The 20,011-nt window shown below is 37.1% G+C and overlaps 1 protein-coding gene across 1 annotated transcript in view; it reads right to left on the bottom strand.

Annotated features, from left to right (window-relative positions):
- Window positions 1-20,011, bottom strand: part of LOC127935268 (unconventional myosin-Ig) — a 63,741-nt gene that overhangs the window by 36,174 nt on the left and 7,556 nt on the right. The window contains exons 13-20 of the mRNA XM_052532972.1: window positions 12,285-12,359; window positions 12,064-12,196; window positions 10,264-10,430; window positions 9,158-9,365; window positions 5,281-5,504; window positions 5,046-5,190; window positions 2,775-2,879; window positions 921-1,034 (exon numbers count right to left, since the gene is read on the bottom strand). Coding sequence (XP_052388932.1) covers window positions 921-1,034; window positions 2,775-2,879; window positions 5,046-5,190; window positions 5,281-5,504; window positions 9,158-9,365; window positions 10,264-10,430; window positions 12,064-12,196; window positions 12,285-12,359 — 1,171 coding nt within the window. The remainder of the gene's footprint in view (window positions 1-920; window positions 1,035-2,774; window positions 2,880-5,045; window positions 5,191-5,280; window positions 5,505-9,157; window positions 9,366-10,263; window positions 10,431-12,063; window positions 12,197-12,284; window positions 12,360-20,011) is intronic.

Here is a 20,011-nt window from a genome sequence, read left to right on the forward strand (position 1 = left end):
GCCATCCAAGATGTAGATGAGTTTGTTTCTTAATGGGAACAGATTTGGAGAAATGTAGCATTACGTAATTGCTCACAAGCGGATCCTCTGCAGTGAATGGGTGCCGTCAGAATGAGAGTCCAAACAGCTGATAAACACATCACAATAATCCACACCACTCCAGTCGACCAATTAATGTCATGTGAAGTGAAAATCTGTGTGTTCGTAAGAAACTAATCAAAATACGAGTCCATATCCAACACTTCCACCAGTGAAAAGGTCCAACTCCTGTTGTCCTCTCACATCAAAATCCACCCACATATTAGTTTAGAAGTGTGTTACTTGTAAACAGTGCTTGCTTTTGTGCATATTTCACAAGTGTTTTACTAGAGAAAGCAGTATAGAGGATTTTAGCTGGAAGCAACCGTTTGAAGCTAAATATATCTTAATGACGGATTTGTTTCTTACAAACATGCAGCTTTCTGCTTCATGACACATTAATTGATGAACTGGACTCGTGTGGATTACTTGTGGATTATTGTGATGTTTTTATCAGCTGTTTGCACTCTCATTCTGACGGCACCCATTCACTCCAGAGGATCCTTTGGTGAGCAAGTTATGAAATTATACATTTCTCCAAATCAGATCTATATCTAATCTATCTATCTATCTATCTATCTATCTATCTATCTATCTATCTATCTATCTATCTATCTATCTATCTATCTATCTATCTATCTATCTATCTATCTATCTATCTATCTATCTATCTATCTGCTAGATGGTCTGAGGGTGAGTACATTTTCAGCATTTTCCCATTTTTATATGAGCTATTCTTTTAGGAACTAATCTCTGAAAGGTTCTTTGAAGATGAGGACCCAAAAATGGTTCTTCCATTAAATCGCTGGGTGACTGGGTGTTCAAGTGCATGAAATACTTACTGAATCAAGCGCTATTCGTTTTTGCACTTTAAAGTGTTTTCTGGGCTCCAGCCTGTAGATATGCTTGTCTGTGATGAGTAGAGCTCTGTCCTTTGTGTTGTTGAACCAGTTGAGCTGGAGAAAAAAAGACATCAGGAGAGAGAGAGAAAGCAGAAATGAGCTAAACTAGCTTCCACTGTCTAAGCTTGACTGCATTAATAAGTAACAATGATATTCAGCAGGGATAATTGAAATTCATGAGCAACCTTCGCATCAGCACTGTTGGTACGTTTATGTGCTGCTCCCCTACTGTACTGCAGGGTCATGTCTTTAAAACTAGCTTGTGAAGTTGGGTTGAGTCTGGCTGGGAAGGGAAGATAAACTGGAGCACTGGTAGCAGCATCTATAGCTGCAGTGGTATGATAGAGAGTGAGTGTTACAGGCTTTGCTCAAGGCAGTCAAACACTGAGCACTCGGCTATGCTCGTGATCTCCACGTTGGCTACGCTCAGAGGTGCTCACGAGTGAGAAAATGAGAAAGTGAATGAGACTCTGTGACTTGTAGTTTGGTGAATAATAGAGTGTGTGTGTCTTTGTGTGTGTAGAGAGAGAGAGAGAGAGAGAGAGAGAGACTATATTTTGTCACGGTTACCCTATATTAAGTATGTTACTTTTTTTTCACTCTACATTATTTATTTATTTATTATTATTTTTTTAAGTCATATTTTTCTTGTTAATAGTACCTATTTGCTTATTTGTAACATTTATAACATAGTACTTATACCACTCATACTTTTATTTTACTTTTTTTTAGTACAGTAGGTTATATTATTTGCTAATATTTCTTGTTTACTCTATTTGAACTGTTGTGTTTTGTTTTATTTGCTAATATTTTTTGATTATTTCATTTACACTTAATTTATTTGACTTTATTTGTACTATTTTCAAACTGTATTGTACTATTTTATTGGTATTTTTCGTTTACTCCATTCACTCATTTGTTATTTTATTTTATTTTATTTTATAAAAAATGCTTGTTCACTTTATTGACAGTTTTGTAATTATACTCCATTTTATATTGTTTTCTCTTTTATTCCATTCACATTTCTGTTTTATTTGATTTGATAACATTGCTTGTTTACTATATTCAAACTGTTGTAATTCTACTTTATTTGTTAATATACTTCATTCACAGTATTATTGTTTTATTTTATTTGATAATATTGCTTGTTTGCACCATTCACACTTGTAATTTAATTTTATTTGATAATAATGCTTGTTTATTTCATTCACATTGTTGTAATTTTACATTATTTGACGATACTGTTTGCTTACTCCATTCATGCTATTATTTTATTTGTTAATATTGCTTGTTTTCTACATTCACACCATTGTTATTTTATTTTATTTGATAATCTTGCCTGTTTACCTCATTTGCACTATTATTATATAATTTTAGTTGCTAATATTTCTTGTTTACTCCATTTGTGCTATTGTATACTCCAATCACACCATTGCTATTTTATTTTATTTTCTAATCTTGCTTGTTTACTTCATTTGCACTATTATTTTATCATTTTAGATGCTAATATTTCTTCCATTATTTATTCAATTTTGTGCTATTGCATACTCCAATCACACTATTGTCACTTTATTTGTTAATATAGTTTGTTTACTCCATTCTCACTCTTGTAATTTGACTTTGTTATTAATATTACTTATTTATTTTCTGTTTGCTTTATCACAGTCTACTCCATTTGTGCTATTGTTATTTTACAGGATTTCTTAATTTCACAATCCCACGCAAATGCTTTGGTGATACAAATGCATAGTTTTGTCATTTATTAACAGTGAAATTGAAAAGTAAAAAGCCTACCATCCTGACAGAGCATGAAAAGAGGATCTGGCTGTACTGGTCTTTGTTCTTCAGCTCTTTGGTGATGCGCACAAAGTTGGTGCTCGTCAGAGGAGAGTCTTTTGCCTGCAGTGGAGAGACACATTACTGGATCTACGACACTAGATTCTGAGAAGCTTAGTCACAAGCAACACAAACACGTATGCTTCCATGGTTTCCTTGATATCAGTTCAAATCAATGCATGACGGATTTGAAAACACAGTCATCATCGTCACCAGCCCACTCCACTAATGCATCAAACAGACACGACACCTTATCTGCAACAACAGATTCTCGACAGCGCGTCATAAATAAGCTTTTGATTCATTTAGATGATCTGAAAACTTCAAAGGTCTTTGAAAGCTCATCTATTATAGCCGATATAAACTGTGACGACAGGAAGGAGCATTCATCATGCATCTTGTGAGCTCTAAATATGTGCGTCTTGAAAGACAGAAGGCACAATAAGTCTCATGCTGCTGAGGAAAAAAATTATACGGGATTATTAGAAAGAAAAGAAAGCTCCTCTTTCACTACTGTATAGAGCACATGGACTCGCTTTTCATTTCACAGCACTGGAGTGAGAATTATTTGGAGCCACAGGGCTCTCGACTTTAGTTCAAGAGAGATTTTGTTTAGCTTGTCCTTTGAAAAAGCAAAGGAAAATGTAAAAAAAAAAAACTAGCATCTGATCAAAGCAGTGAAATCAGGGCATGAGGATGGTCTTGTGTATGGCTGTTACCTTCTCAGATATAGCAAGAGACATCTCTCACCCCAAAAAAAACAGCAGCTAAACACCTTCACATGTGCCAACGTGTGACTGCACCAGTTGAATACTGATTTGTGTAATGCATTTAAAAGCATAAGGCTGGAAACAAACACACAGGTGGGGTCTGTGAGGGCCAAAGTAGGCTAATGTTTGATTATACAACAACAAGAAGTAGATGCAATCTGTTGACCTGCGCCATCCACGGCCGTAGCCAGGCTTTGAAAACTAGTGAGGTCCAGGGGGTTTCTATAATAACCCCCTTATTATAGAATTGTGCTATAATAACCCCTATAAATACAACTAATTATATACACCAACACTTGAAAAGAGACAGAAAAGTAGATGTTTTTGAATGCTCATTTTTAAATCATACCCTATTTATTGCATCATAGTTTGTTAAATTTATGGGGTGGATATTTTTTTTTTTTTCATGCAACCACACATATTGCCCACTAAATGGCATTAAAAGGCATTATATTACAGTCAGCTCCACTGGTGCAGATGATAAAACCTGTGTTGTATATATTTTGGACGTGATCGACAAGGGTTTGAATCCGCCTTTAGGCAAAATTTATTCTCCATTTTCAAATTTCAAATCAGATTAGAAAAGCATTTATATTCAATGAAAATTAAGTATTTAAGCAAAAAGTAGGGAGGGCTTTTTTGTCCCAAAAAGGTGGCATCCATTAAATTAGACTCGATAAATTATTATTGCATGAGATGCAGATAATTGCCACTGTTTGCAGTAAATAGTATAAATAGCAGAAAATCCTGCTATTTTAACATAATATAAATAGAATATATAGATATTTGCACTTAGTGTAAATAGCTGCTGTCTTTTTGGATAACTGCCAAACTAATGCCGGCAATGCAATGTTGCCAGATGTTGCTATTAAAATAAACAAAAACCTATAAATAAATAAACCGAAATTATTCCAAATATTTTGGAAATTAGATAAGATAAAGTTATCGCTGACCCTAAACTGCAACTTCCTACTTTATTAACTTTCTAAAGTCTTAAATTTAGTTGAAAAAGAAGTCCAAAAACTCTTATAATAGCTGGATCTGACAACATGGAGGCTGCGTCACACGCTCACGCTCTCGCTCTCAACTCTCTTATTTTTATACCATGGACGCTAAACATTCTGAATTATACATGCAGACGTCCATATGAGGAGTTTAGCAGCAAATTAGTCAATCCGAGTATACATTTTATTTTCGAACATGAAAAATTTACAGAGGTCATCATTCTTGGAGCTTGAAAGCTTGTTATATGGAGAACAGCAGCGTGAACATCCTTAAAAACATCTTCTGTGTTCCGCAAAAAAAAAGAAAGAAAAAAAAAGAAACTCATATGGTTTGACATGATGGTATATCAACTATTTTAGTTTTTGGGTGAATTGTTCTTTTAGAAAACAAATAAAATAAAAATACAAAGTGCATACAAAGGGGAATTTCTAAATGAGTAACCTGAAAAACTCACATTGGCCAAGTAGTCTCTCTCCCAGGCACGGCTGTAGCCCCAGTCCACTCTCTCCCCGCTCAGAGCTGACAGAGCAGCTACTTTTGCTCTCACCTCCGCCATGTCAGATGGAGGGATGTTTTTAATTAGCTGTCGGGCCCACCATCTAAGAGAAAGACAGTGAGAGCATGAGAGGAGGGCCAAATGATTAAGAAAAAGACATGATAATATCATGAAGATGAAATCATGGTAATACCGGCGGTAGAGGTGTTGTGTGATTCTGTGGAACTGCACCAGGGCTGCAGGTGGTGTCGGCCACTCCACACTCTTCCCATAGTCGGCCATGTTTCGAACGTTGGTGAAACGTCTCTCCACTTCCCAGAAGTGAGCCTTCACCTTATAGCATTTATAATATGCCATTATGGTATAGATTGCCCTTAATTTCCTGCATCGCATACGTGCTAATGCTCCTCTCCAAACCTGCAGAAAAACACAAATACAGGTTGAATGAATGTGAGGGAAAGCCACTGAAGTCACTAAGCACTGTCCCTGTGATGTGGCTGGTGAAACATATTCTGTTGCAAAATGTAAACTGTCCAGGCATCATGGGCATTAAAGTACCTTAAATAATAATATAATTTTGACCAAATTCTAAGAAATCTTTGCATGTTCATACACTAATGCTCAAAAGTCAGTAAAACAGTAATGTTGTGAAGTATTTACAAAATGTAAAAATTATTTTAAAATGTTTTTTTTTATTAATTAAATGTAATTAAATTATAAAATACTATATGATAAAATGTAATTTGTTCTTCCTGAATTTTTAGCATCATTGATTTTATTGTCCAGTTTGATCAATTTATTGTCTTTCCTGTGTAATTAATTTTTATTTATATATATATATATATATATATATATATACACTTACTGACTCCAAACTTCAACAGTATGTGTAACAGTATGTGTAAAGAACAGTATTATTTATCTATATGCCCATTCTTTTCCATTTATTCTAAAATATTTCTGTTAATTTAAAATACACAAATTTACAATTTCTCATAAATAATATTGTGTGAGCAACCAAATTATTCACAAATTATGTTCCTTTTCAAGTCAAGTCTGCTTTTTTGTCAATTCTTCTACATCTACAGCACATACAGTACATACAGAGAATTGAAATTGCGTTAATCTCAGACCCTTGGTGCATACAGATAACACTAACAGTCGAGCATAAAAAATACAGATAGATACAGATTAAATATTAAATACAACTAAACAAATAATGTATAAAAAAAATAAATAATAAAGTTAAATAAATCAGCACAAGGCGCATGGCAGATATAGTGCAAACCAGTGAAGTAAACAAACAATGCAGATAAAATGATTGTAAAGAGCTTGTTCAGACTGATTTAAAGTGACAAAAAGCCCAGAGAGTAGTTCTTTTTTAAACGGACTAAAGAGGTAGTTGAATGAGGTAGTGAGAAGACCAATACTGCACAAAGAGTCTGGTGCAGGTCACAGTTTGTTAGTGGGAGGGGGGAGTGAACGGACCTGGGGATGTGGGAGCTGGGGAAGGGTTTGAGTTCAGTGTTCAGTGGTGCCTGGGGCAAAAGAAGGGAGTGGGGGCAAAGTTGGGAGGGAGTTCAGCTACCTGACAGCCTTATGGATGAAGCTGTCCTTCAGTCTGTTGGTCCTGTCCTGGGGCGGGTTGCACCAGCTGGACGTACATCCGGCCATAAGACTAGGCTGGACGTAAAATGTACTTTAGTCGTGTGTAGAATTTATACCTGTTACACCATCTGAGACTAAATCTTACGATTATTAAAAGAAACAGACCCGTTTGACATTTGCTTGGAAGGACAGTGTAAATGCTTGTAAATACTTAACGAATTAAATTCCATTCATTATTTGGAGCGTACCTGCCATTCAATAGTCACAATACGTTTTGTGCTTTGTTACATTTTATAATATAAAAATCAGCAATCACATTTTGCTTTTAAATATTTTCACAAAATACAAACTATAAATGTGTTTTTTCAGCCACAAAAAATGCCAGTAAAACAGAACTTCACGTAAAGTCACATTTAACGCAGGAAAGACATTAATTGCACATACACTTTATTGTAACCTAAGCTTTGAAAAATAACTCTAGAGAGAAGCGTTGCATTTCGTTTATTATATTTTACTTAACCTTCAGGAAATCTGTCATGGGAATGTGCAAGGAGACTTCAGATATAAAAACGCGGATTTGTTAGGAAATGTTTACTCAATGAAATCATGGCGCGCTGGCTTCACATTATGTCTCCAGCAATTCAGTTCTATATTAGTAAGTTGTAACCATTATGGCGTGAACAACAGTTGGTGCAACAGGTGTAAATATTTATTGTAAAGCTGGACGTTGCAATGTTCAGCATAGGGCTTACAGCCAACTTTTTAACGTCTAGCTTGTGCAACCGGCCCCTGGAGACTCCGGAGTCTCCTCCCTTATTGCAGCAGACTGAAGAAGCTGTGTGATGGGTGGGTGGGATCACCTGCAATGCAGAGGGCTTTGCGGGTGAGACGGGTTCCATAAATGTCCTGGAGGAAGGGGAGAGAGGCACCAACGATCTTCTCAGCTGCTCTCACTATACATTGAAGAGTCTTCTGGCAGGTGTTTCTTTGAAAGGTGCACATGATGGCAGCCGGGGCTCAGTTTTTTCTCAGGTTGCAGAGGAAGTAGAGACGCTGCTGTGCTTTCTTGGCCAGTGCTGTGGTGTTGTCAGCCCAGGAGAAGTCCTCTGTGATGTGCACACCCAGGAACTTGCTGCTCACCCTCTCCACAGTCGCACCATTGATGGTCAGAAGAATATGTTGAGTGTGCACTCTCTCGAAGTCAACAACAAACTCCATCGTCTTCTCCACATTCAGAGAAAGATTGTTGTCATTGCACCATCTGGACAGGTGGCTCACCTCACTTCTGTTGTTTGTCTCATCTCTGTTGCTAATGAGACCCACTACAGTTGTGTTATCTGCAAACTTAAATGAAGAGGTTGGAGTTGTGTGATGGTGTGCAGTCAGGGCAGGGGTCAGCAGAGTGAAGAGGAGGGGCTCAGCACACATCCTTGGGGGGCCCCAGTGTTCATATTAAAATATTCACTCAATAAGTGAGTGAGTGACCTACTGATTTAGTGAATAAACACGTGAGTGAATCATCAGATGATTCAATGAATAATGGTTGAGTTACTGAATAATTAAGTGAGTGCCAAAGAGAAGGATCCAATGTATCAGTGAATAATTGAGTGAATGAGTGAGCAAGCGAATGATCGAATGATTCAGTAAATAAAAGAGTGAGTGATCAAATGATTCAGTGAATGAACGAGTGGGTTAGTGAATGATAAAATAATTCAATGAATAAATGAGTGAGTGTGTCTGTGAGATGGACAGGTGGACAGAAACAAGGCACCTGCTGGGTCATCTCATCTGCTATGAGTTTTGACTAAGCTATACTTTAGTTTAAGTCAGGCAGCATTAAGTGGGACAGAAGTTAAATCAGGGCAACTCTGAAGATGAATACTGAATGCAACAAGAATAATAAACCACTCATAATCAAAAACCTAGAAATAATGAGCAGAACTATATTTACATCAATATCTTCATGTATGAGCCCACTATAATCATTCAAAGCAGATTGGGATCAACATGTACAAAACATACAAATAAATATTGGTTTATAATGTTCATAAGTGCAAATAAATATTGCTTTACATATATACAGGTATGTTTATATCAGCTTTGAATAGGAATGGGTTCCCATAAACAATAAAACATGTAGATGAGGAAGTAAATATAGATTTATGCTCTCTGCAATATCAAATGTATGAGGCTATTAAGATCGACTGAAGTGGAGGTGCAGGGGGAGCTGCTGTCTATGTTTTATGATCCCAATCCACTGTCATGTCACCTCTGAACACATAAAAACAATGAAAGAAGTCAAGAATGATTAAGTGAGATAGGCACAGAGAGCAAGAAAACATTGCCATGAAACAGGAAAAGGAAGCAGCACTAGTAGAGTTTCAGGGATAACAATGTTGAGAGATCTAAAGTGCCGCAGGAAACAGATAGAGAGGGAAAAGTGAAAAGATGGTGTCTGTCACCTTCTGTAAGAACAGCACTAGTATGGGGATGAGAGCGGCTCTCTCTTGCTCCAGGGTGAAGAGCGTGCGAGGGGTTCTCACAAATAGCTTGGTTTGGCCATACGCTACATCATCCTCAAAGCCATGTTGGTTCACAATGGCCTCCACAGCCTCCTGGTCAGAGCTCATCAGGTGATTAGGCCAGGTGTATTCACACGTCATCTTGTACCTGAACATGAAGGAAGGAATCAGAATTTACTTGCTTTCTTCAAGATCAAATGTATGAGGTTAAGTGGGCTCAAACATGAAGGTAGCAGTCAGAATTTACTTGTGGCTAGTGCATTTAGCACTTTTACTGGTGCCTAGTTAATTAGATGCATTTTATTTTTATGAAATAGCACATGCTATGTGATGCTGCTGTTTAGTGAATCTTTATAAAAGTACTATTTTCTTTTTTTCTTTTTTGGTTCACAAATTATCAGCACTAAATCAACACTAACCCAATGCATCTAAACCAATGGTTCTTAACCAGGGCCCGGGACCCAGTTGGAAGCACCAGTAAAATTCCAAGGAGATGCAAAATGGCTTAAAATCATTTAAAATAAGACAAAATATGCTAAAAACCTGTCATTGCCTCTAAAAACCATGGTTCCCTCATTCTTGGAAAACCTGGATAAATGAGGGAACTTCAAAAGTGTGATTTCCAGATTTGGAGTCATGGAAAATTATTTAATATTAAGAAATAATGGAAACTTTTAGAATTAATATACATATTTCTAGTTATGTCAAGATCTAAAATATTTATCAGGTAGGAATCAATGTAATTTTAGAATCATTGAGATACTATTATAGTTTTTGTTCGTATTTCAATAAATTTGTTGTGATTTTGGCATTTTTCTTTTTTTAATGTTGATTTGTATATACATATTAAATTAGGGGAATTAGGGAATTTAAGAATTTATAGCAATTATTTTATTTTATTATATTATTATAATAACGCGCTGTAAAATGAAAAGTTGACACCAGTTTTGCCATAACAACAGGAATATTACGAGGGCCTCTAAATATTGAGGACCACTTATTTTAACTGGTGAATTTTCTGTCAAGTAGCATGTGTGACTTCTCACCTCTGCAGAAAGCGTGCATAAGGCTGTCTGTAGGCAAAGCCAGCTCGACGCACACGCACATTCTCCAGCAGTCCCAGGTACGCCACTTGGTGCTGACAGCGTCCGTCATCAAACAGCAGGGAAGACTTCACTTCATTTGGCTTAATACACCGCACATAATATGGCTCCTATATGAAAAATGTAATCTCACATCATTTGCAGAAATTGCTAAATAAAAATATAACCTTAAAGGTTACACTATTGAACTGCAGCTGACATAAAAGTTAGTTTATTAGCCAATGACAAAGATTTAACAAAGGCAACATGAAATTATATGCTTAATTGTACTAATAATAACACAGGACCAACTATTAGAATAATAGAAAGTATTGTTATGAAAAAGCTACACAATTTGCAAAGAATGACAGGGATATTTTCTCCCCGACCTTTCCTGGAAGTGTAAAGCTCACTTCATCAAGACTGCACTACCTACTACTGCTCCATCTTTCTATCAGTCTATCTGTCCACCATCCATTGTTTCTGTCTATCTATCTATCAACCCATCAATTTTTTTTTTTCAAATGATTCAGTGATATTTTTACAGACAATAGGTAACCTAAAATTAATTTTGTGTGATAACATCTAAATGAACTTGTTAAATGACTAAATCAAGCTGTCTACATTGCAAAAGTAATTTTGATGTTCATATCAGGTATAAGGTTTTTGAGGTAATGGCTGCACACAATCTTAACTTTTTTTTTTTTTAACAGTGTAGCGATCATGTGAAATCGGATGGATGGGGTGAGCGGTCAGATGAGGTACAGGTGTCCCCACAGGACCAGAAGGAGGGCAGCCAGTCCTTTACTGTGACATAAAAAAGCAGAAGCTGGCTCTGATGCAGCCCCACTTTACTACACACACACATCCCAAAATAACAGCACCAAATGTCACAGATTCTTGGAGAGGAGAGGAGAGGAGAGGAGAGGAGAGGAGAGGAGAGGAGAGGAGAGGAGAGGAGAGGAGAGGAGAGGAGAGGAGAGGAGAGGAGAGGAGAGGAGAGGAGAGGAGAGGAGAGCCACCCATGACTCCAAACTAAAACAGGATTTAGCAGGCGTTTCTTTACTGTTAACTGCTTTATCAAATACAGACAGTCTCCATTAGAGAGATTACATTTTTCAACACGTCTACATAAGAGATTATTTGAGCTATTCTGAGAGACACCTATTTAATCTTTTCACAGTGAACAATATTAAAGGGGTAGTTGGGTAGATGAAGCACAGATTAAATTCATGCTTAATTCTACACATATGCTCTTGCAGACATCATGTACCACAATGGTCCCTATCTACACCAATTCATGAAATTTTAAATTGGCTCAACTGACTTAGATTTTTTGTATAAATTAACCGAAATAATAAGATAAAGGAAGTGCATGAAAAATAAATGACAAAATAAGATGAATGAAGGGGTTAAGTGGAATCTAAATAGTGATCCCATTTTTTTCTACACTTAACGTGTGCTTAAAAACCACACACACCATTATATAACATTTATCAAGCCAAGTGGCATTTATTCAAAAGAAAGACACACATTTCTGGACTCCATTAAAAATACCCTGACACTAGAGGCTTAAAGTTGTTGTAATAATGGCTCAGAAAGTGAAATTATTTTGAAGAAAAGTTCCAGCAGCATTTATGTGCAGATGCCATCTGGTTTGACATTTTATTTAATGCAATGACATTTATACATATTTAAGTGTGGCTTAAGTGTCCGAATGTTTTTTGGGGTCACTGCATGACATTTGAAGCAATCATTTCTCACCTTACAGGCCAGTTTGTCCACTAGAGCAATAATAGAGTTTTTGAAGAGTGTAGCTGCAGTTAGAGGCCGCTTGGTCACCTCTGTAATACTCATTTTCCCATCAGGCCACATTTCTTTGAGGACAGGGTCAGAACTACATGAAAGGATTAGAAAAGAGGGTGATCAAAATTATTACATTGATTATTTCAATGAAAGAAACATTGAAGTCTCTAAACAACTACCTGTTGTACATCAGTCGCTTGAAATCCTGGAAAAGTGGGTCCTTGTTCTTATCAAGAAAACCCTCAACTGAGTACCTGAAAGGAAAATGAAAGGAGAAATCAGTACAAGGCTCGACATAAAGAAAGAAATTACATTAATTGACTGACTCAGTGGTTAAAGCACTCAGCGAACAGTCCTTCATACGTGATTCAAGTCAAACACATACCGATGACTCACATAGCATGCAGGTAAACCTGCACCTGGGTCATTATCCTAACAGCATGACATGAACAAAACGTTTCAGACCGCTACTTCAGAAAGAAAGGTCTCAAAAAAATAATTAGACACATTCTGCTTTGCCCTTTTTGCCATTTTCATAGACGTTGGAGGAGACAAGGACAGGAAATGATGTGGAAAAGTACTGGAGGTACAATGATAGCATCAGATGGTAATACAATGCCACTTACTGTAGGTATATAATATGATACTGAATCATATACATTCATATACACTGTTCAAAAGTTTGAGGTTGGTAAATGTTTTTGTATGAATTATCTTGATAAAAATGTAAAAAAAAAAAAAAACTCTGACCCCAAACTTTTTAAATGGTAGTGTACTTCAACAAACTTGGACAACGAATACAAACAATAGCAAGAATACCACACCAGCAATCCTATTACACGAGAAGTAGAAAGTAGAAAACAACACTGCATAACACATGCAAGCACACATTATTTGCTTCCACATTTCCAAACACATGCACATTTATTCACACTCACAGTCAAACATGTGCACGGCCACATGGCTGTGAAAAATAAATATCACTGGGGTAAAAGCAGTTCTGAGAGGAGAGATACTTCCTCGTGGGCCTTCTGCAGTAGGCCAGGCGAACTCCTGAAAACAGGGTGAGAGTCGGGGTTAAACAGCAAGCTTGAGGGTTTTAGATGGAGCAATATGTGCATATACCATATGCTGCTGTTATCAGTTCATGCATGTATGTTTCTGTTTATTTTATTTTGACCTTGTAATGTTAAATCAATAAGTCATAATTGGACCTTCCAGTGAAACCCTCAGACTGCTCTCTGGACATACTGTATACAGGACTTATCAGATCATTTAGTCTCTTTAAACTCTGCTCTCGCAAGCTTGCATTCATCTTGAGTCCACTTTTGAGCAAAACGCCCACATCTCAAATTCCAATCAATGACCAATGCATAGAACCAAGTCCCTGACCCAGGTTTTTTCTTTTTTGATACTCTGTTACACTCAAAAACGGTCACCTTCCATTTCATTGCAAAACTGCAAGTCTCAAACAGTAATACGGTATGATACGGTACGGTAATAAGCCATAATTAAGATAAAGATATTTTGTTTTGAAATGGCATTTAGTCTGACATTTTCTTCTTAAAAAGTTGGCTATTTTTCACTAATGAGTTCTCTTGTTTTAGATAAATCATCGCCACATTTTACTAATTTGTTCCTTAATTTTAGTTCAGTCGTGGCCATGTTGCACTAACTAGTTATAGTTTAGTTGTGGCCACGTTGGACTAATTAGTACCCTTACTTTTAGTTAAATCATGCCGATGTTGTACTAATTATTTCTATTAAAGGTGCACTAAGCGGTTTTTGAAAAATGGGTAACACTTTAGAATAAGGTTCCATTAGTTAATGTTAGTTAATGTATTAATTAACATGAACAAACAATGAATAATACATTTATTACTGTATTTATTCATCTTCGTTAATGTTAGTTAATGAAAATACAGTTATTCATTGTTAGTTCATGGTAACTCAAAGTGCATTAACTAATGTTAACAAGCACAACTTTTGATTTAAATAATGCATTAGTAAATGTTGAAATTAACATGAACTAAGACTTATAAATGCTGTAGAAGGATTGTTCTTGCTTAGTTCATGTTAACGAAAGTAGTTAACTAACATTAACTAATGGAACCTTATTCTAAAGTGTTACCGAAAAATGCTTTTGACCTGTGTTAGACCAAGTCACAAACAACACATTCAGCCAATTAGCAATAAGGGGCTTGTCTAGTAATGATGGGGAGAAGAGAGCGCTCAGTTAGTGTAGACAGATACTAGCTGATCGACTATCGATAGCAAGATGGCAGATAAAATAAGAGGAACAATTCGGAGGAACAAAACATTAAAAAGAAGGGTTACGATCAGGCGAGTGGTAGTACTCACGTTAATATTAGAGCAACTTCCAGCAGTGGAGAGAACTTAAGGAGCGGCAAGGCCTAGATTTAGAAGCCAGGGTGGCTTTGTTTCTTCTTGATAGGTGAGTTAAGTTGATTTAGCTTCTTCACTCAAATTCTGGCAGGCATAGCAGATTCCATCATCGTTGCTGCCAGGGTTGTGTAAGTACAGTATGTGAGGGGCGGAGTTATCAAAATAGGGGCGAGGTCCTGTTGGGGAAGGGTTGTGTTTGTTTTGGTTCTTTCATATATCAATATCGTTTGGCAATAATCGCTTAGTGCACCTTTAATTTTAGTTAAATTTTGTCCATGTTGCATTGATTAGTTCACTCGTTTTAGTTAAATCAAAGCACAGTTTTGTTATCTTCTTTTGTGTTTCATAGAGAGAAAAAAAACAGCTGTTATAAACTTCATGGTGACACGAAGGTAGAGGATCCAAATGCTGTAGTTATTAAAGGAGTAATCCACAAACGTTACCCAAAGGCAATGACCAAACCAACGAGGCAAACAGAGTAATACAGAAAACAGGCAGAATAACAAGACCACGAACAAAGACAGGAGAACCAGAACACAAGGATTGCAATTGCAATAATTACATATACAAGATTTAACAATGAATGACAAATAACGCTAAGGCCATGTCCATATGTACATATAGTAATGTAGTTCCTTCTTCTGTTTTTTTTTTTTTTTTTTAAATCTCCGTCCACATGAAAATGCAAACACATGCTATGAAGCACTGTCAAGAGCATGCCAAACCAACAGGTGGCGATATAATCTTAACCGTAAAACCATGTTGGCCAGTCAGAAGCCTGAAAAAGTTTCCAGTAGGCAGTGATGACAGCGCATGCTCCGATGTCACAAGCTAAAAAGTTTTGCTGTCTACACGACAATGCTGCAACCAGAATTTTTGAAAATCTTCACCCTGGCTGGAGTTTTCAAAAATGTTCGGTTTCATTGACCTGGTACTGCATTTGCATGTGGCCAAAACACATGGAAAAATCTTTGTTTTGAAAATAATCTTGTTCACGTGGACAGGGCCTGCTATAGGGTGAGCTAACCATGCTAATGAGACACAGGTGAAAACAATGAGTGCTGATGAGACCTGTCAGAGGATTATGGGGCATGAAGTCGACTGGCAGAAATCTGGGATGGAGTGCCCTCCAGCCGGTGATCATTACAACTGCAAATTGCTTTATAGTGCAGTAATATGCTATTCTGAACATAGCCAAGAAGTAGACTACATTAAAGGAAAGACACAATGAAGTGGGGGAAAAAGGCATCAAGAGAAAGGGGAAGCGAGAGACATAGAGTGAGGGAAATAGGTCATGGGTTGGTGGGGCTCTGACAAGAGGCTGGTCAGGGTATATATTTAGCGAGACCTTCCTCCATCACTGACACAGCTGAGCCTAAGGGATCTCACAGATTTTATTTTGTAAGTGTGACTGAGGGGTTGACATGCTAGTTCTGACAGTCCTGATGCTAAGAGAACTACCTAGTGTGTGTGACTGGGTGAGAGTGAGACATCCATCTAGCAGATCTGTATGGCCTATGCATTCTCAGACAAATTCAAAGTATTTGTCACAGAACTGTGATTGTGCTTTGTGCCTTAACTGTAGGGTTGTCATAATAATGCCATTCAGTGCTGTGGACTGAGTCCTCTGCACTCTTGACCCAATTATCAAGCCTGTAACATGTGGCTGCCGACACAGTTTATCCCATTTCTCGGACCAGTTCTGAAAGAAATGCTGAATTTACAATACTCTCCTTGACTTCTCCTACCAGCTTTCACGGTTCACTCACTCAGATTCATGAAGAACAGATCTGAGAACAATTTCAACATAAAAGGAAACTGCAGAAATGCACTGTTAAACTTTATTTCAAGACTAATTTAGCTTTAATCAGTTACTTCCGCAGTTACACTTAAGCAAATGTTCATTAAGGAGCAAAAAGGAAACCGAAGTGAAAAATATGTCATCTATTTTCAGAGCTAAGCCCTCCATTAGCTTCTCTCTGCTCCTCTTTCCTCAATGAGAAAAGGTCTTGCTATTTTCTAAATGAGGACACAGCCTTTGCTGAGGTACAGCAAACTGCAGACATCTGCACCAGCAGCAACTTTGTGTATTTATAAAATGGCATCTTCCAACCTTTAAAGAAACTTCACCTTCAGATCAGCACGTCAGCATTAAATCAAAACTCACACTGTCCTAGCTCTCTAATGCTGAAGGTCTAATGTCACAGGCCTTATAATATAGAAATTAACATAATTATAACATGAAAACAAGAGGTGGTACTGAACTGGTCACATTCTTGGACTTGTTCATGACCATTATGTCCATTTTCAGCGGTCAGTGTCTACCACAAGTAGTGGTACATGTAGAGGCATATACCATGGTAGAGTCTGCACATATACCTCACATTCATCTGAAAAGTACAGCTACAGTATAGATTGAGTCATATGGCACAGTGAGGACATTTACTGCATTGACAGTAAACTCTGCTCTAGCACAAAACCTTATGGCCACGCCATAACTTCATCACAATGTTATGCAAGTTCTGTAATGTACGTGTATTTTATAACATGACAAATATTGCCTGTATTAGTTATTTCAGCAAAAAGGGTGATTTGAAACATGTATCTTGCATTGTTTGCTCTTGAATGAACTGATTATTAAAAGTACTAAACTGAAAGATCACCAAAATTACCCGGAACATTTGTACCAGGAACTTTTTTCCCGCCAAGACCTGTTGCTTTCTGTGTTTCCACCGCAGTTTAAAGTACCAGGAAGATTAGGCAAATAGACTGGTGACGTAGGTCTGTGCGCATTTCTCAATACGAAGTACACTGATTTTGGACGTGTATCCTCGGTAGTTCAGACTTTGTGCATTCGACTCCGGAGTGTGATGTCCGTGACGACACAAATCCGGTAAATCTGCAAACAGCACCGTACTTGATAACTTCAGTCAGCTCGTCTTGGCTACTGCAATTTTCCTCTCTGTATATTTACAATAAAACAAATTATGATATCAAATACCACTGCCTCCTTTCGTTTTCATTTAAACATAATAACAGCTGCAGAAATGTACTTAGTTCAGGGATATGTGTATATATACAGCCACTACAACATATAATTATGTATGTTATAAACATGAGCTGCATCTAAAAGGCAAAAGGGGAGGTGTTGCTTCTATTAATAGCAACGTTTTCAGGATTTCTCATGGGGCAGGCTTCAAGTATAACTTGTTTGAAGTAATGGTGCTTCATATAACATTATCCAGAGAAACAAATGTTAATGATAAATCCCCTTTTATGTTTGTACTGGCTACTGTATACAGGCCACCAGGGCACCATACAGACTTTATTAAAGAGTTTGGTGATGTTACATCCGAGTTAGTTCTGGCTGCAGATAAAGTTTTAAAAGTTGGTGATTTTAATATCCATGTTGATAATGAAAAAGATGCATTGGGATCAACATTTATAGACATTATGAACTCTAAAGGGGTTAGACAATACGTTTCAGGACCTACTCATTGTCAAAATCATACTCTAGATTTAATACTGTCACATGGAATTGATGTTGATAATGTTGAAATTATGCAGCCAAGTGATGATATCTCAGATCATTATTTAGTTTTGTGCAAACTTAATATAGCCAAAATTGTACCACAAAAGACTGCTTTTTAAGTTATCTTCCTGATGTATCCAAATTCCTTAGCATATCCAAAACCTCAGAACAACTTGATGATGTAACAGAAACTACCGACGCTCTCTTTTCTAGCATTTTAAGAACAGTTTCTCCTTTATGCTTAAGGAAGATTAAGGAAACCAGTATGACACCATGGTATAATGAGCATATTCGCACCCTAAAGAGAGCGGCCCGAAAAATTTAGCGCAGCTGGAGGAAAACAAAACTAGAGGTATTTCATATTGCTTGGCGGGAAAGTAACCTATCCTACAGAAAAACATTAAAAACTGCTAGATCCGATTACTTTTCTTCTCTTTTAGAAGAAAACAAACATAACCCCAGGTATTTATTCAATACAGTGGCTAAATTAATAAAAAATAAAGCCTCAACAAGTGTTGACATTTCCCAACATCACAGCAGTAATGATTTTATGAACTACTTTACTTCTAAAATCGACACTATTAGAGATAAAATTGCAACCATTCAGCCGTCAGCTACAGTATCGCATCAGTGCACTATAGACCCCTGAGGAACAGTTCCACTCATTCTCTACTATAGGAGAGGAAGAATTGTATAAACTTGTTAAATCATCTAAACCAATAACATGTATGTTAAACCCTATACCATCTAAGCTCCTAAAAGAGGTGCTTCCAGAAGTCATAGATCCTCTTCTGACTATTATTAATTCCTCATTGTCATTAGGATATGTCCCCAAAACTTTCAAACTGGCTGTTATTAAGCCTCTCGTCAAAAAACCACAACTTGACCCCAAAAAACTAGTTAATTATAGACCAATCTCGAATCTCCCTTTTCTGTCCAAGATACAAGAAAAGGTGGTATCCTCACAATTACATTCCTTCTTAGAGAAAAATGGTATATGTGAGGATTTAGACCGTATCATAGTACTGAGACTGCTCTCCTCAGAGTTACAAATGATCTGCTCTTGGTTGTATATCTCTATTAGTTTTATTGGATCTTAGTGCTGCGTTGACACAATTGACCACAACATGCTTTTGTATAGACTTGAACACTTTGTTGGCATTAATGGAAGTGCATTAACATGGTGTAAATTGTACTTATATGACCGCCATCAGTTCGTAGCAGTGAATGAAGATGTATCATATCGATCACAAGTGCAGTATGGAGCACCTCAAGGCTCAGTACTAGGGCCGCTACTCTTCACGCTTTATATGTTACCCTTGGGAGATGTCATCAGGAAACATGGTGTTAGCTTTCACTGTTATGCTGATGATGCTCAGCTCTATATGTCTTCGTGCCCCGGTGAAACACACCAATTTGAAAAACTAATGGAATGCATAGTCGATATAAAAAACTGGATGACGAGAAATTTCTAACTGCTAAATTCTGAAAGAGGTGTTAATTATAGGACCTAAAAACTCTGCATGTAATAACCTAGAACACTGTCTAAGACTTGATGGTTGCACTGTCAATTCTTCATCAGATCAGATCAAAATGATCCGAATAAATGGTGGTTGAACCCAGCCAATGCTGCGTGAACTGAACCAATCAGTATGTTTAACGCCCAAGTCCCGCCCCCGAAAGTTCCGGAACTTTGTAAAAGTACTACCTCGCCAGCAGGGACTTTCTGAGGGGAATTTTTTTAACTTGGAACTTTATTAAGTTCCTGGTTCCTGCAGTGGAAACGCACCGAGTACCAGGCCAAAGTCCCTAGTTCCTGAGTAAAGTTCCTGAAACGCGGCAAATGTTGTGTTTGTGATGAAATCAAATGTCCTCAATAGATATTAAAATAATCTTATATTTTGAAACATTGATTATGCTGACTTAAAACATGTATAACTGTAGTGAAAGCATGCAATAAATTTTTAA

The sequence above is a fragment of the Carassius gibelio genome, chromosome A19 (assembly GCF_023724105.1).
Source record: "Carassius gibelio isolate Cgi1373 ecotype wild population from Czech Republic chromosome A19, carGib1.2-hapl.c, whole genome shotgun sequence".
Lineage (NCBI taxonomy): Eukaryota > Metazoa > Chordata > Actinopteri > Cypriniformes > Cyprinidae > Carassius > Carassius gibelio.